Genomic DNA, 17,919 nt, shown 5'->3' with positions numbered 1-17,919 from the left:
AGAGCTCCCTAATCCCACATGGAAACACTTTCTGCCTATTTCTACCTGTTTTTCCTTTTGCATCCCTGCCTTACCATTGACAATCTACAGTGATCTAAAGCAGGGAATAGTTTAGACCGTTAATGGCATATACTGTATCTCCATTTCCACACCTTTACCTAAATGGGTAGCAGTGAAGCCTAACAGATCCTCTTTAGGAAGACCAATTTAAAAAACCCAAACCAAACCCTAAACAAACCACCACACAAAAAAACCCCAAACCCAACTACCACCACCAAAAATTCCCCAAACACCCAACCAAAAAACCCACAAACACATCCACTCAGATTGACAGACAAACAGACAAAAAAGGAAAAATGCTGAAAATGGCAAGAGGTAACATAACAATCTGGTGAGTCATCATGAAGAGACTCTTCCACGGTGTTTTAAAAAAAAACCTCAAAACCAAACAGCAGCAACACGGTGCGTCATCAGAAGGATCAGATGAATTCTTAGCATTTTTTAAGAATAAAATCATTTGGGCGAATTATACAATGAATAGGGTAGTGAAGAGTAACTAATGTTTGCAATTACTCCAGCTCACCCTCGTACTTCCTTCTGGCCTCACCCACAGTGTGCAGCTATTTGTAATATCTCATCTTAACAAGAAGACATTCTCTAGTGCTAATGGCGGGGGGGGGGGACGGACAGGGGGACGGGATGGGACGGGACCCAACAACTCAAGAAAAATATCCAGGATCAAAATTAAAGGTGTAGCTTTAAAATAAAAATTTACCATAAAATTACATCCTCAGACAAAGCCACATAACAAGCTACAACCTTCTCTCTCTTTTGCAAGAAAAGAAAAGGAAAACAAAAGGAATAGTTTCACAGTGTCCTTTATTCAGATCTTGATCAAAGATGTGCTGGGTCTGCTAATTACTGGCTTATGGCAAAACCAATTCAGGTTCAGCCCTGCAAGGTATTATGTTTCTCCAAGAAGGCTGCTAAATGCCTCCAGCTCCATTATCTTTAACAGCAGATGAAGTCCTTTTGATTTTTCCAACCTTTGCCCCCACCCCCTTTGAAATGATCAACAAAACATTGAATTGATATGTTATTAATTTTAACACTGGCATGCTACGACTACTCACCTCTACGCATTTTGCATAAAGAACAAATAACGCTTGTAGATTCTGTTATTTGCAACAATAGCATGTGTCACTAAAACACTTTAACAGCTTGTGTAAGTAAGGATCATTTGGTCTTGTTTAAAAAAAGTGACCCATAGATTTTATTCACTAATTTAAAATATGAATTCTGAAATTCATGTGGTTCCTAAAAAACCCAACCCTAATAGCATTTCACACAGGTGGCTAGGAAGTACGGGAAGCAATTTTCACTTACATGAGACATCTAATTCTCTTCTCCCCAGTCCCATTTCCTGTCAAAATACCTTCTATATGATAACTGAGATTTAATATTGATTTTTGTCTGGGTTTTTTTGACAGCATTGTTAACCTGAGTTGTGCTGAAACCTGATTTTGTCCCAACTTCCACATAAGCCCAAGATATCCATTCACAACACTGCACCACCTTACTCTAGAAGCACTGCCACGAGAACTTCAGGCTGCCTTTGCTCCAACTCACTCAAATTGTGCTAGGAGCTTTTTGCTCCAGGAAAGCTCCACTCAGCCAAGTGTAATAGACACAAAAATCCCACAACCATACTCTCTTTATAATTTAGTTATTCAGCATTTCTCCTTTGTAGGCAGCTCCAAGAGATGCAACACAAAAGCATTAGTCCCAGCATTCGCTTAGCTGTCACATTGATTGGGTGGTCTCTTATGAGTTAACAAGGTTTTGTGGGAAGTGACTGACTTGTCGAACCATTACCTTCCTTCCAAAACTTGGAAAGGAGATAACTGGCAACTCTTCTGGCCAAGGGACTCCAAGATCGCTATCGACAGCAGGCACACTTATAAATTCCAGTACTTGAGAGACCTTGAATGGAAAGTATTACAAATTTTTGAACTTGCAAAAACTGTTACACATTATACTTAGCACAGTACATGTATTTTAGTGACTCCATGTGTCACTGAAACTTATAGTCTGCTCATGTGGGGTGGCTTTATACGTAAAGGGAAAATAATCTGTTAGTAATCGAGAAGCATTAGTTATCTCTGAAGTCACTGCACTCGTTAAAACTTTGGCTTCCTAAACTCTGTAATACATTTTAGGAATGTATTCTACATTCCATTTTTCACATAGAAGCTTAGCAGTTAGAAGTGATACTATATGGTCAACAGACTAACTACCCTGGGTTTGGTCATTTTCCCTCAAAAAGACATTGAATGTTAAAAGTCCCCTTTGCCAAAGGTCACATTATTTCCATAATTCATTCCCTTCTGCCAAGATGTCCCCTCTTGTACAGCAGCAATCAGTCATAGCTCAAACCCAAACAACAGACTAAGCAAAAAAAAGCGAGACCCCCCCGAACAATTGCCACTCAAAACCCAATTAATTGCCCAGGGAAGACTTTATTCCAAACAGAAAGCAACACCACCACCAGCTTTGCAACAGTCTCACTGCTGACACGAGCTCTCTGTGAAGTTTGCGCATGTCTCAGACAATGGCTTATAGCCTCTCAAATGTCACCATTTTCACTTTGGAAGATTTCATGCTCAGCCACACCCACATAAAACTAACTTCTAAAACCTTCAGGGCTTTTTTGTTTGTTTTGGGTTTTTTAAGTAATATTTTAATTGTATCTTGGTAAGAATTAGGAATGTTAGGAAATTAAAGCTCGCCAAAATCATGGAGAAAAATACTCAGCAGACATTATAATCTCAGAAGTTGTAAGGCGTTAAGAGGAATACTGAAGATCCCAAAATACTAAAGCATCTAAATCTGTTGTGAATTTAAACATAACAGAAATTGAAATAATTTGCAAATTTCATTGTAATGGACAGACTCCGCTCTGCTTACACAGTCCACAAGAATGTCAGAAAAAAGCTAAAGCTTAAACTTGCACCGATGTTCACTTAACATGCTCAGTTAAACCTAAACTCAGAAAATAAACAAGAATAAGAATAATTTACTCAGTTTTTAAGGGCAGTAGATGTCATTTAAAAAAAAAAAAAAATCTAAGTCCAGTTCTGGTTCAAGCTGGCACACAACCCTTCCACTGTAGCTACGCTGAGTCCTGCTTTGAGTGTCTACGGCAAGGGAGCAAACTTGCCCAAATTTTTCAGCAGACAAATTACTACTCAAAGTGTTCTTGAAATATCTGCAATAAGGTTTTTTCCCTTTCATCCCTATACATTCACTGCTAGCATTTTTTGTTTTAAAAATTCATGGATCAGAAGCAAAGACAGCTCTTTGTCATATTTTGACAGAAGACAAGACAGTCATTCAATGATAGGAACCACCTCTAACATTTCTGTGCTGAGGAGGTGCCACATAACTTTTATGGGGTTTCCCCCACGTTTGCTATTTCTCTTTCCGTTCTTCCTCATTCTTTGAAACATAATATTCTTCCTGACAATTGTTTTCACCCGGCTCTGCCCTCTCTGCTCTCATCTTTATACTCTACATCCAGATGCCCACATTCCCACTTCTCAGAGCTCCCTGAAATTGGCAGCATCGAACACTTCCCTTGCATTGGTTAGTTGCCCCGGGGCTGGGGAAAGCAAGGGTCTGACATCTCCAGCAGCAGCCAGTGATGTCAGGTCATGCGCAAGACAGAGGAGGATTGTGGAACAAACAAAACAAAATAAGTAGGTTAAAAGGACAGTTCAAAACCTTTATAAAGTTGAGGTAGAAACTCTCAAACCTCCTTACTCATCACAGGAAGGGAAGTTTTTCCTTCCAAGCACTTTCTGGGAAGAGGCTCAAACACACAAGGGTTCCACCAGAAGCACCACGAGGTCAGGAGAAAACAATGTCCTCTGGGGCTCTACCCTACCTGGGAACTAAAGTCTTTTCCAGACCAGAAACTGTTGCAGCTCCATGAGTAAAAGAATATGGTGACAGAGCGGAGGAACAGGCTGCCCAGGGAGGCTGTGGAGTCTCCTTCCCTGGAGACATTCAAAACCCACCTGGACGTGTTCCTGTGCCCCCTGCTCTGGGTGTGCCTGCTCAAGCAGGGGGGTTGGACAAGGTGATCTCCAGAGGTCCCTCCCAACCCCTACCGTTCTGTGATTCTGTGATGTGCACAGGAGCAACTGCTGAGGCAAAGTGCCTATTTTTTTCTGGTTGCAACATGGGTGGCAGGTGAATCCTCAATACTTCCTAGCTCAGGCCTCAAACCACAAAATTAACAAAGGCTCAGATCTGGTGCAGATCCTGACAAAACCGGAAAAGGTGCATAGAAGTGGGTAAAGAAAATTGACAGTTTTTTCCTGCATAATCCACCATGCATTAGGTGAAAGTGGGGGTGCACTGTGCACAAAGCTGAAGGAAAGTGCGATTTAAAAAAATTAGCATGAGAAAATACTTTCCACCTGCACACAGCACAGCACCTTGATGTTGTCAGCCTGCCTGGGACAAGAGTCATGTTGATGGGTATATGGAACAACGCCCATAAGACCCCAATTTAATTATTAGTTACAAGTGTTTATGATAATCAAACCCACATCTCTTGTGTAAGCACGCAGGGGTTCCAAAGGCATGGCTTACTTCTCACCCCCCTCCTCTGCTGAATCATCAGATGCCAGCCACAACGGGTCTGGATACCAGACTAACAGGTTCACTTATCCAGTACACTAAGACAAAAGCCATCCCTACAGTTTTTCAATACTTCTATTATTTTTCAGGCTTCAGACCAGAACACCTGCACTGAAACACATCCTAGTCTGTGTCAGGCCAAAACATGTCCCATCGGAAAATGTGAGGCAGTGGTGGGGATGTAAAAAAGAAAATTAATATACACGCATATCTTTGTTATTCAGCCACCCAGCAAAGCTGGATTTTTACTTCTCATACTGAACTACCAAGCAGCATTAAGAGATGAAACTCTCAGGTCTATTTTACAGGGCAATGAAACTCTACAGTGTGTTTTGCACCAGAGCATCCAAGAGCACACCTTTCTTCTCATTTTATTTTCTTGTAGGAAACTTCTCTTCAGGAAGTGAAACCCGTGTGCACTCCAAAACCTAAATATTCTTTAACAGCTCAAAGCAGATTTACGTCATCAACAAATGACGTATGAAACAAATGTAAAAATAAATACAATAATCAATATTTGCCTACGGGTTCTTAACAACAAGAAAATATTGGGGGGAGAACACAGACACTTAGTTCACAAGGAACTAAACAAAAATGACAGGTAATAGTCAGCCATGATTTGATGGTCATCAGGATATTTTATTTTTCTCAGTATCTTCTGTTGAGGTCCTCAGAGCTTCAACAGCTATCATGTAAGATCAGATTTGAGTGTGTGAAGAGTAGATAAAGATTATCTGCATAAAAAAGAGGAAATTTCTGGTTTTAGGAAGTAAAACATTAAAGCCAAACCAAGTCTGCTGCAAATCCAGAAATGGAACTAGAACTCATGAATTTAAAACCTATGCTTAACCACTAAATCAGTTCTGACAAACAACACCTGAAATATCAAGCTTGCTAATGGAAATAATTTTGCAAGTAATATAGCATCCTATAAAAAGCTGCAATTAGCTGTCACACGCAGTAGGTAACGTTACTAGAGAAACAAAAAAATGTTTTGCTACATTATGCTGCAATGCTTACAGGGTTTTTGTGACTGTCACCATGAATATCACAGAAGTCCACTAGAAAAAGAAGGAAATGAAAGCCAGAATTGCATCAAAGGCCTCCTGGACAATAATACTCCATGAAGGTCACTTCAAATGAAACAAAATATAACAAAACCCTAAGAATATCACTTTTCTGATGGCTTGCTGTAACTCATTAAAGAAAAAAAAAACCACACCTATACTCCCCTCTAAGGATTATTTACAAATGGGAGGAAAATAGTTACCAGAAGAGCTTCCTGAAACACAGCTGTGAACCTTTTCCTCAGAATAACTAAAAAGCAGGACTTAACCAGGAAAAACGCTAAGAGTAAACAACATTGCTTAGCTATCAGCCATCAGAACCTGAAGTATTCAATGGTTTGGTTTCTGCCTGTTTCTGAAACAACAAAAAAAACCCAAACCCAAAAACCAGCTCCCCCAAAAAAAGAAGAAAAAAACAACCCAGCATCACCTGTGTGGGGAGGAGAGATAAGGAAAAATTAAAAATTACACAGAGTGTACGTCTGCAGCCACGACAGGTCTTGAGACTTGCTTGGGCGTAGCCCCAAGCACCTGGGATATAATGACTACAGAAAAGCTGATTTGCTATTGCACCATCCGGTGAGAGTAAACGCTTTCCCCTCATGTAGGAAGCTGACACTTCTACCTATTAAATAGAAGCTTTATTGAACATCACCTAGATATCAATAGTCTGCAAAATTAACTCCAGTGGTTTTCAAGATATTATTTAGTCTTCCATAATGATTAGCTTAGTTTTCCGTATCTTTTTCCATAAAGATTAGCTTAGTTTTGTTCGTGCATTCTTAAAGTACATGTATTTAGTATTTTAGAAATAAATTCAATCTACTACTTAGAAGCATCTATGCTATTAAAGAAGATGCTATTATTAGGAAGAGTTGCACCTCTTCAAAATAGGGATGTTTGAACACACAATACATGTTCTGCTTCTACCCTTCAATAGCAATGAAAAGGCTTTTCAAACACCTGGAAGGTGAACCAACATAAAAGACAAGCAAAACTAATTTGAGGAGTTTGCAACCTGCAGATTACTGTTAGTCAATGGTCAGACTCCTAGTAATACTAGTTACCACCACAATCAACCTAGTCGTATTTTCTGTATTAAATTTCAGCTTGCAAATGTTAGTTCTTGCTTACAGTAAGAACATACAAAATGGAACCATGTGGAGTGCATTAGGTGATTCTCTGCTGCCCACAATGACACTGCCTCAACTCAGCTTTTTCAAATTCTGAAGGACAGGAGAAAGCTAGTGGTATTGCAGAAAGTTATTTTAAATCACAAGCAATAGATTATCATTAACTTGTCTTTTACCCACTAGGCAGAGCACCGCAAACTGGTCCTCACCTCACATACTGAGGCATACTGGCTGTCCAGTACATGCCAAGATCAAGTAAGATGCTCTAATTCCCAGATATTTCCTACAGGTAAAATACATTTGAATAAATCATCACTGTTTGTTCCTGTCTTCATAGACAGAAATCAGCTGTGTCAGATCTCAGCTGGAGCACAGATTAGTTTTAGTTTAGTTTCAAAATAGAGTCAAAATAGGCTTCTAAACTACTGTACATCTAAACATCAAGCCAAAACTATTACCTTTTTAATGATCTGCTTGTGTAAAACCACTTTGAAACGTGTATAACCTTTTTCACTGTATATTTTTTGTTTTAGCAATTGAATCTGTGTCTTAAAAGTCTCAAATCATTGTACATCAGAGTAGTTTAATCCCTGTGGTGGAACTATAATGGAAGGTCGTTAATTTCATATCTTAAATGTAGGAAGAATATAGTCCATATAATAACAGGAGATAAACATTTATTCTTTGGCTAGTCCCAACATATCTGAAACATATGTATGGTTTTGGACCTTAGAGCAAACATCCATAGGGTCAACAAAATCACATTATTTTAAAAAAAAAAAAAATCTTTATTTACCTGTCTGAAAACAAGCATTTAAAAAAAAGCCACTAATTAAGAAACAAAGTTCAGAGTTAGATTTTGCCATATTTGTCAGATGTCTGTACTATGAAGCAGCTTATACAAAGCAAAGGCATTTCTCACTGGTTAAGGAAAAAAAGTTAAGGCCCATTAGTTACCACTTGATCCACTGCAAACAGGTGGGAACTTCTGGGATCCAACACTTTCTCCCTCCATTTTCAGTGAAGGACTCTCAGATTACACAAGACTTGCAAACCTCCTCCCACAAGCACTCACTACCCTTCAAAAATAGTGATGCCCCAACCCATTTCCCACCCAGTTGCTAATAAGGCTTTGCTGGTTGTAACATCTGAGCTATCCTCCCAGGCAGCCTCTCAATTGACCAACCCCTATTCTGTCGAGGACTTGGACTATGAGGGTAGGAATCCTGAAAGTTTATCCCAAGCTGAACTTACTAGCTTCCAGCTTGTGAGAGGCAGTTACTTCACAATGGCCTCCTTATTTTCATACAAATGAAGGTGAAGCTTTGAAATACCCTCTTAATCTGATTGCCCTCCGGTTCAGCCCACCTTGATACAGTATGTAGACAAAACCCCCAAAGCATAATGGTGATTTCGCTGCCATTGTTGCAACTCAAACACAATATTTTGTGTTTCCCTGGGGGTAAACAAACTAAAACAAATCCACATTACATGTTTCCTCTTCAACCCTCATCAAATTAAATTTTTAATTCCAGGGCTGCTCCTTTGCTTCATTTTCTTTGCCTGTGGTGGTATTAATGAAGGGGTGGTATGGAAGTGCAACTGAAATTAAAGTAAAAAGTTCTTTAAACTTAAAGTTGAAGGAAACATTTTGACATTCAGTAAAAAATTATCTACCTTTGGCACCTGGCATTGTCCACTATCTATATTTACCACTGTATTTATGTTCCTGTGCTACATACTGTATCAACCTCAAGAAACTGAGCAGCCTTTACAAATACCGATCTTTTGCAGCTCTAAAGATCCGCAGGAAGGCTCTAAGGTACACATGGGGGGGGAAGGCTGCTATTGCTTAAGTAGCCCTCACTCCCACCCATTTTTCTGGCAGACGGGTAGGTATAATCCTGCAAAAGTCACTGAACTTCATTTTTACCCTGCAACCTTCCATTTTCATCCCAGCAACTCCCCTTTGAACTTCAAGGCAAGTCTTTAGTTTGTCAGGTTCACTTAGCTGCAGCATGTTTTGTGGTTCATCTAATTGCTAGCTGACGTGCAGCAAAGTGCTGCGCACCACAAAAGATCCTGAATTCCAGCTGAAGCCAGAGCTGTACCCTTCCATTTATTTTATTTGTGGGCAGGCTTTCCAAACACATGGCTTAGCTAGCAAAACCTGTTCAGCTGCTAAATTAGGAGCAAAAGCTCCTTGCCTCCAATAAAAAAGAAAAAAAAGGTGCATATACTTATGCACCAGGACACCTTTGTATGCAAAGAGGAAACCAGCATCTTCATTAGCTTTGAATTCTTTGGACAACTTTTTACCCAATGCCTCTTAATATCAAAACCAGACAAAACAGGCACTTAAGATGACTCAATTGCTTGCACTGCAATGTACAGCATAAAAAGCCACATGCGAAACCCTTTCAGCTTTAGAAAGGCTCCTGTTGATGCAAGGGTATGAGCCTGGAAGGCTCCAGGTCAGCTGTCACCCTGTGCCTTAGGCACACACCAGCAGCCGCAGTCTCAGATGTGCTCTGGGAAGGCACGAGCCCCTGCTCTGAGGAGAGGAGGACATCTTCAGTAAGACACCACCACCAGAGCCAAGAAAGAGGTGACATCTGCCAGGCTCTGGACCCGCAACACCTCACCTCTAAGCCCTGAAGTTGGCATTTACAAAGCTCACAAGAATTTGAGGAGCCTGCAGAGAGTTCACAGAATTTACTTCAAAGAAACACCAGCTCGGAAACGGATTCTGCCAATTTGCAGACTTAAAATTACTTTCTCAGCAGCACCCACTTAACTGTACATTGCGCTGCAGTGTTGGTCCTGCAGGTCAGGTTAATTCCAGACCCAAAGGTCAGGTTGACAAAAGCACTTGGTGATTTTCATACCGTGAGGCACACAACCTTGAATTACCTCTTCCTCAACACGCCGAGTACCAAACATCTCTATCGGCCACCGCTGGGTGCAGAGGGCCAGGCAAGCCCCAGCTCTGCACGGCATTTCTCCTCGGCCCCTTTCAGCAACATCATGCCATGGAGAAAACTCCAAAACAGGCAGAACGAGGGCCTGGCAGGACAGGCAGCCCCACACCAGATACATGTGCAGTCCTTCACACTTCCATAATGAAAACAGCTCCCAAGACCAGCCCCAGCAACCTATACAAATATTGACATTCACCTGCCTTCCTGGCTGACCCCCCATTACAGCCCCACTGGCACGGCTCGCCTCCCCTTCCACCCTCTCAACAAAAGTTTATGAAAACACGTGAGTTGAGGATTGATGAAACAGAGAATTCTGGGATCATGAGAGGGACTACAGACCAAGTCACCAGATACTTTTAACCAATAAACTCTGAGGGACATATTACTTTGCTTCACCTTATTGCTTTTCTTGCCTGGTCATGCAGGCTCTTTTCTGCAGCCGTAAGTAATATATTTTTGTTTCTAATGGAGACTCTTCCTTTACCACATTTTCCCATTTCTGCATACCTGGCTTTGTAACCTGAATGCTTCTCTGGAAACACTTTTCCACATAATTTCATAAAAATAGTATGAAAAAAAAAAGACTCAGGAATTTTAATACACGGAAGAGCAAGGCAGATCTGTACCTGCATCACTAAGCTGGTTAGTTTCATTCCCCAAACCTCTACTGCTTTGAGATTACAGGTGACTGAAAACTTTGACAACTGATTCTTTTTTCCTACAAAAAGTTAAACCAGAGAGCTTTAAGGCTTCAAGTTGCTGAAACACTGGCATTTGGCAGAGAAGAGGCTATGAACCTTTAGGATCAGCAACAGATCAGAAGTATGTTACGTATTTTCTACTAAAACTTTCAGAAAAGTCTGTGGTCAATAACAGAAAGTTCAACAGGAATGTTTAAAGTCTCACAGCACTATATGTGCCTTCACTGAGTGAACTACCTGGAATAACCAAATCTCAAAGCTAAATAAGAGAAGTGAACCTCTGTTTGGGAGGCACTATTTTCCAGCCAATTTCTTTTCAGGCTTAATTACTGAAAACTAATTGAGGGTAACAATCTAGAATTAAAGAATAAATTGGCTAAAGTTTTGACTAGCAGCTAGAATATAAATATAGTTTGTTTATATATTCCTAGCCATATGACCTCTACTGAGTTTTGTACTTCTGTTTCTCAACTCCCTCAATTAAAAAGGGATAACGGTGCTTACTGCCTTAATCAACCAACACTCAGTTTTGACATCTTTGAAAGAAGACTTATACAAAAATTAATATTACAGGAAAAAGGATTCCAGCAAAAAATGGTCTTCAGGTTTAGAAAAAATTACTCAAAAGTTGTGATGCTTTCAACCGATTTATTGCCTATGTTCTTCAACTGGCAAAGGGCAAACAACCCTTTTCCATGTACTAGAAAAGCAAATCACCGAAGGACGTAACTAAAGTCAAAATGCCTATGTAAGGGAAATGATGATGACTAGCAAACCAAAGTTGGAGAAAAATAAGGCTTCCGAATGCATTCTTATCATAGCTTTCTTAAAGCTCATCCTTATATGGTTTATGGAAACAAAATATCCACCCCAAGGAACCCATGACTCATAAACCTGAAAGCATGAGTTTTAACCATCATCTAAAGTGAAGCCTGTATTGTTAACAGTTTAAAATCCTTTCTATTCTTGTCTTCTTCTGCCAGCTCCCCCTCTTTTAGTTCTCTTATGGCGTCTCCAGCCATTTTATTTAGCGGTTATACTATTTTCACACCTTTCTATAGAGGCAATTTAAACTTTTAAACTTTAGGACTTCAGATCCCCCTGTAACAGGGACTAAGGCTGGCTCTTCGGATCCACGGTGCCATTCCCCACACTGCTGGCTTTTATGTTTGTGAAATTAAATAGTTTACAGCTAACCTATGCTAGGTGACTATTTCAACACCTGAGGAGCAAAGTACTCAAGTCGCTTGAAACCTGCTCTACGTCAAGGCGTCTCACTTCCCCATCTTCAAAATGGAAACAAGATCATCCGTTTTGTCCATATAGTTTGTCAGAACACACATTTGTCACACAGCAAAACATTCTTCCTCCTTGTGCATTTCCAAAGCAGAGCAGGGCTCTGAACACAATAAATGGTAATATCATTATATTTTTTTAATAATCAAAGCAAGACTGGGAACAATAAAAATAGTAAGTAAAAAGCATACTGAGTTAGTCTTACTGCAGACAACCATTTCTGAAATGGATAACTTGAAAAATGACCTTAGAAAATAGAAATCAAGTCATCCATGAACATTTTTTCCCTATTACCCCACCTCAAATCATGAGCATTTCAGCTGTTCTTAAGTCTAGACTTCATGTTTCCTGAAAGAAAAAATGAAAAGATGAGGGAGAACGGTATGATAAAGATTCGCACTCAGGCGAGCGTATCAAACATGTCACTTTTTTTTAACACTTGAGTTTACCAACTGCAGAACACGGGCTTAAGGCTCATCTGAATTTTGGTTTCAAGTCCTGTCAGCACGGACATTAAAAATATCCAGCAGACCCTAGCCTCACCTGTGACACTTGGGCAACCCTGTGCTTTTAAAAGGTTTAAGGGGAAAAAACCCAAACCCATGGCCATCACTGAAATTCATCTCCTGCTTTGTAACACCCACGTTCATTTGCAAAAAATCTATCAAGTCATCCACTGAAGAGCTGGAAGCAGAACTGCAGTAACGGCTCACTGCCAACCTACAGCACCCAAAAAGATTTCTGAAGCACTGCAATATAGCAAGAGAGAGGTAGACAACTTCGAGAATCTTCCTTTTACTTCCCAAACCAGGCAATCCCAATGCCTTTTGTCCTAAATTACTAAATTCATAGGGGGAAGTGAAAGAATTCCTTTACAAAGCACACTATAGCTGGGCAGATCTGTTTTATGAAATAGAGTAGTAAATAAGTTCTATATTATAAAAGCAAAAAGAAATATCCAGGCTTTTCTGTATTTTTCTTTTTCTTTGTCTTTTTTTTTTCTTTTCTGTATGCTTCTTTTTTTACCTTACACTTTTTCCAGAAGTTTCATGACTATCATGATCTCATGTAACAGAAGAAATATACAATTCTTTGTCTTTCTCAATTCCAAAGAATCATGAAGGCAGGAGTCTGGAGAAACAGTCCCCAAAACCAATATTTAAAAAATAGGTGGTGGCTCTTAGCTGTTCAGCAACTTACAGATTTATTTATGGAAGTCCACACTAAGTAACTGAACTTGAAAATATATCCAAAAAGCAAGCATCTGGTTTCCATCTGTCCTCATGGGAACCAGGAAAGGGATTTTTTTAACTAAAAAATAAAGTATTGGGGTGCAAAAGAGCAAGATCTCAGGGAGGGAGGGACACATACAAGGAAAAATTCCCTATGCAATGCATTTAATGTTTAAAACACAACAACAAACTATCAAGAAGTTAAAAGTGTATGTTACAAAAAGAAGATAAAAATACCCTGGATTTGTAAGCCAGATCTAATATGAAAAATGAGCAAACAACACACTAAAATTATATTTTTATTACAGGATTTAAAGATTATAACCTTCATAATAAACAGTGAGACTTGCTTACAGAACAAATTAATTCTGAAGACATATACCTAAAAATACTTCCCAACACACGCAAATCTTAGGCACCTACTACTGTACATGGCTGGCAAGCACAATTTAATCTATTTGTATTTAAGCGATCTCCAAGCAAAGTGGACTTGCTATTGTGACAGCTGCAATTCCAGTTCCTACCAGGGCAGAGAACAATTACATATTTAAAAAAACAACATGTGACATTGCCTTATACAGTAAAAAAGGGAGCTTTTATTCTCCCTTCAAATATTTTGCCAACATTCATTTACAAGTTGCAAAACATCTAAATTGGTTTTCCACAAGAGGTACATGCACATCTGCCTCCAAAAATACACTGCTTTAAACCAGTAAGTAAAGCTTTTGAAGGCATTGCTTTAAATATCCCTTCCAACCTCCCAGGCAAGCTACTTCTTGCCCTTTATTGTGTTTCTCAATTTTATTTCTTCCACTTGGCACATAAAGAATAGAGGAAGTCAAGTGAAAACCTGACCAACAGTACAAAAGCATATCACGTTAAAATATTTATAATAAGGAAGTTGACCATAGCGATTTCCCTCTCTTGCATTTGCCACATAGACTCATGAAGTTTCCGTCGTACCTTTTTAAAAGGCAAGCTGTCACTATGTCCCGGCCACTGTGCAAACTGGGATGCTGGAGCTCATCAACCTCAGATGGGAACCACTTGGGTTCACTGGCCTAGTAACCCCTAGGGCAAACCACTGCTTTTCTACGTTGGTATCTATCATTTTGATCCTCAGAACACACACCAAAAAGCCCACTAAAAAGCCAGAGCAAGACCCCATTTCTTTGTCAAATAACTACTGATTATCTTGGCTAATCCCTCCCTAGCAAACAGCACAGCCAGTCCCACCTCTGACATGCCGCGAGGCAGGTGGTATACCCAGCCGTTCTTCCCCATATTGCCACTACCCTCACGTTACACTTAAGTCTGCAACACTCTATTAATTTCCACATATTCCACATGAATCTGTGTCAAGTTATATCTGATCAAGAGTGAAGCAGGCATGCATAAATGAGAGCACAGTACTTCTTACAATGTATCACAAATAAAGGTCACTTGGTGCTACCACCAAAAACGTACCAAATTGAACTTACAAAAGACATTCTGGTTCATATGACTTATTGGAGCAAACTGAGTTCTTTCACATCTTTTATAAAACACCACATGGACATGCTCACAATGCAAAAGCTATCAGCTTAAGCCATAATGCTCTTCCAATTTTCTTGGACCTCAAAGTAACACCACTAACCAACCAATCATTGTGTTGCTTTAAAGCAGCAGCAAACTAGGGCAGTTACCTAAGAATTTACACACTCTTCCAAGACTAACCTCAACAATATTGCATTGTAGTTCAAGCTATCAGTAGTCTGTGTGGAAGTAGATAAAAGCTCAGAGAAGTGCAAAAAACCCTAAAGATAATTAAAAGCAGTAAAATCAAAATTAGATACTGCTTAGATTTTCCTGTGTACAGCACCAACTTGTGTTTTGAAGGCCAATATTGTTTGCCATTGACAGCATCTCTTTAATCTTGCATATGAACAATAACAGCTCAAAATATTCTATTTATTTTTGATTGATTTTATTTTGATTTGATTTTATTTTGGGAGAAGAGGCAGAAACAGAAGAGTATCATTAAAGAGATCCCTCAATATTAAAACGGCTTATCTTGCCACCCTGTTTATACTCTCAAGCTGTCCTTCCCATGGGCATTCGGCATCTGCAGTTAGCATGAGCCTGTCTGACTCCAGGAAGCACTTTCTTCCAGGCTATAAAGAACAAACAAACAATTGAAGCAAACCTCCTGCTAAACAGCAATCAGAGCAAGGAAGTTTTCATAGGCAGAGGAGCCAGGAGAGCACTATCTGTGGCTTTGGTTTCATGGAATCTGGGCAGAATTAGAAACAGCTGACACCATGGGACTGCAGACCGGTAGAGCTGCAAGAGAGGACATCTGTCCCACCCCCAGATGCTGGGACCGAGGCTATTCCTTTGATCTCTGCTAGTCTGATCCTGACTTAGCCTTCAGCTGTCAGGTAGCCGACGGTGGTGAGTCAGATGCTACGCCGGGTAGGAAGGGTGAGAACAGGAGGGGACCAGGATAATTTGATTTTCAAACCACTCATCCCTGCACCCAAGCAGAGCAGCCTCAGACAAGTTATTGCCTGATTGAGACATACCTGCTATTTCTTTCCTATATCTGATAATAACCCTGCCCATCAATTTATGGCGATGGGAGAAAGTGGGCCAAACCCCTACACTCCCTGCTGCCTGCTGGAGTGACTCAGTGCGCTCCTGGAAAGTGCATTTCTAAACGACCTGCCTGCCTTACTGGGAGACAGAGAAGCAATGACACGCTGGATACAATGCGTGATTCTTCTGATGAGCTGGTATAATACCTCTGTTTCATCAAGAAACTTTTAATGCCAACTTCACAAGTTTCACTTGAGAAGATGCCCTAGGCATGAACCATGTCACAAGATACTCCTTTCCTCAGAGGCTGAGCAAAGGAAGTCCTTTATTAAGGGTAGCTAAGGAGCAAAGTACAGCAGGACAACAGGAAAAAAAAAAGAAACAACAAGCAGGGCTGAACTGTAGGCTCTCAGAAAAGAAATCACTCACACAACCATTCAACTAAACCTCACATAGGACTGGGAACAAGCATCACCACCCTGGAGAGCTGGATGTTTGCCAAACCTGCAACCATGTAATTTCTTCTATTCTTATACTGATGAACTCTCAGAAAGAGGTGGTCCTTTCATTACGGGCAGGATAATTTGCCAGAAAACCTAGTAACTGGTGAAGAGATACTGTTACGAGCCTCAACCAACACTTATTGAGGAAGGTGGTGCTGCTGAAAGTGGGCACAAAGAGCAATCACAGGGTGCAACTGCCGCTGGTTTTTTTGATAACAAGAAGAGATGGTTCTCATTATAGGATGGCTTCAGAGGCCAGTCCTCCTCCAAGATGCTCACTCACATCCTTAAATAAAAATAGCAGTATTCTAATAAAAGCCAATATTTAGCCCTAGGAGACGTTCGAGAGCTTGAAGGAAATTCTTGCTTGTACTGCTGCTCTTCCTGCTTCAATTCCAATAACCTACACATAAGCGTCCTGCTCCCTTCTTCCAGTCCCTCCCAAAACATAGTCCCAGACTAACAGCGGTGCACTGACATTCAATAAACTGTACATTTCAGGAATGAGGAGACTGGACCAAGCTGTGACTTCTATAGTAGACACTGCAATTCGCAAAGGGAGGCTGCTACTTTGTGAAACAGTAGTATTGCTTGGGGAAGCATCTCTCTGTGACTCTGAGCTGCAGTATTTTCATCCATATAATTCAGGGGTTAACTGTTTGAATAAATCCGTCATTCTGTTTGCCAGTAAAAATGACAATGTAGGACTTGACCCAAAAAATAAGTGCCCCTAGTCAGTGAGGGGAGAGGGAGGGAAAAAGAGCCTGGATAAGACCTGTTTTTAATTAAACAAGCATTAACAAATCTGAAGCTCAAAAGGAAGAGACACTAGACTTCATTCAGCGTAGAGCAGGTGACAGAAGGTTGGAAAAGGTCTTTGTCAACTCACATAATTAACATTAATAAGTTTTCCAAAATGCTATAAATCAAGACACATTTCAGGCTACAGCAGCATATCTTTCCATTGTGGCCACTAACTCCATGCATTTTGCCAAACCACTTACATGTTTTTATTCTCCGAGCAACTGTTACAATGATGATTAATTCTCTTAAAAAAAAAAAGAAAGAAAAAAAGAAAGAAAGAAAGAAGAGGTATCTTACCTTTGCAGAGTCATGTTCAAATTGCCTGTACATGCCTTGATCTTGTTTTGTGCTTCTAGATGAGTCATCCCGTCTGTACTTATCCCATCAATGGTGAGAACCACATCACCTATCCCCACGTGTGCTCGGGCTGCCTTGCCACCATCGTTAAGCTGAAATATCACAAGAATTGGTAAATGCAAAACTTGGATGGTTTATTACAGTACTGTTTCATAGAAAGAAAAAAAATATATATCTTTTCTCCTTCTCATGTCCCTGTGAAAGCTGCTGCACTATCTTTCTTTCTGGTGAAACAATATTTACAGGTTCTTGGTTTTATTTCTCTTGAATGACAGGGAAAGTATCACACACTATTGCCTATTTTTCAAATCATGCTCCACTTCTACTTTACTGTCTGGAAGCTGTGCACATGCACCAAGAGATGCCAGCAGGGACAGGCGCACACAGTTTCCTGGATGCCAAGTTCCAGCCTCTTATCTTTTCCTATATGATTTTTTTTTCTCACAAGAGGAGAGAAGGCTGTAAACCAGCTTTTTCCATTCTAGATTTTCCATCTAAACAATCTCTTCAAAGTTTATGTGTTTGTCAATGGCTGGTCATGTGCACAGAAGACTTCATTAA

The 17,919-nt window shown here is 40.1% G+C and overlaps 1 protein-coding gene across 9 annotated transcripts in view; it reads right to left on the bottom strand.

Moving 5' to 3' along the window:
- Positions 1-17,919, bottom strand: part of PDLIM5 (PDZ and LIM domain 5) — a 132,025-nt gene that overhangs the window by 71,391 nt on the left and 42,715 nt on the right. For all 9 annotated transcript variants that reach the window (XM_064449972.1, XM_064449973.1, XM_064449974.1 and 6 more), the window contains exon 3: positions 17,299-17,450. In XM_064449972.1, coding sequence (XP_064306042.1) covers positions 17,299-17,450 — 152 coding nt within the window. The remainder of the gene's footprint in view (positions 1-17,298; positions 17,451-17,919) is intronic.

Source organism: Phalacrocorax carbo, chromosome 4, assembly GCF_963921805.1.
Source record: "Phalacrocorax carbo chromosome 4, bPhaCar2.1, whole genome shotgun sequence".
NCBI lineage: Eukaryota > Metazoa > Chordata > Aves > Suliformes > Phalacrocoracidae > Phalacrocorax > Phalacrocorax carbo.
This window is presented reverse-complemented; position numbering and strand designations above follow the sequence as displayed.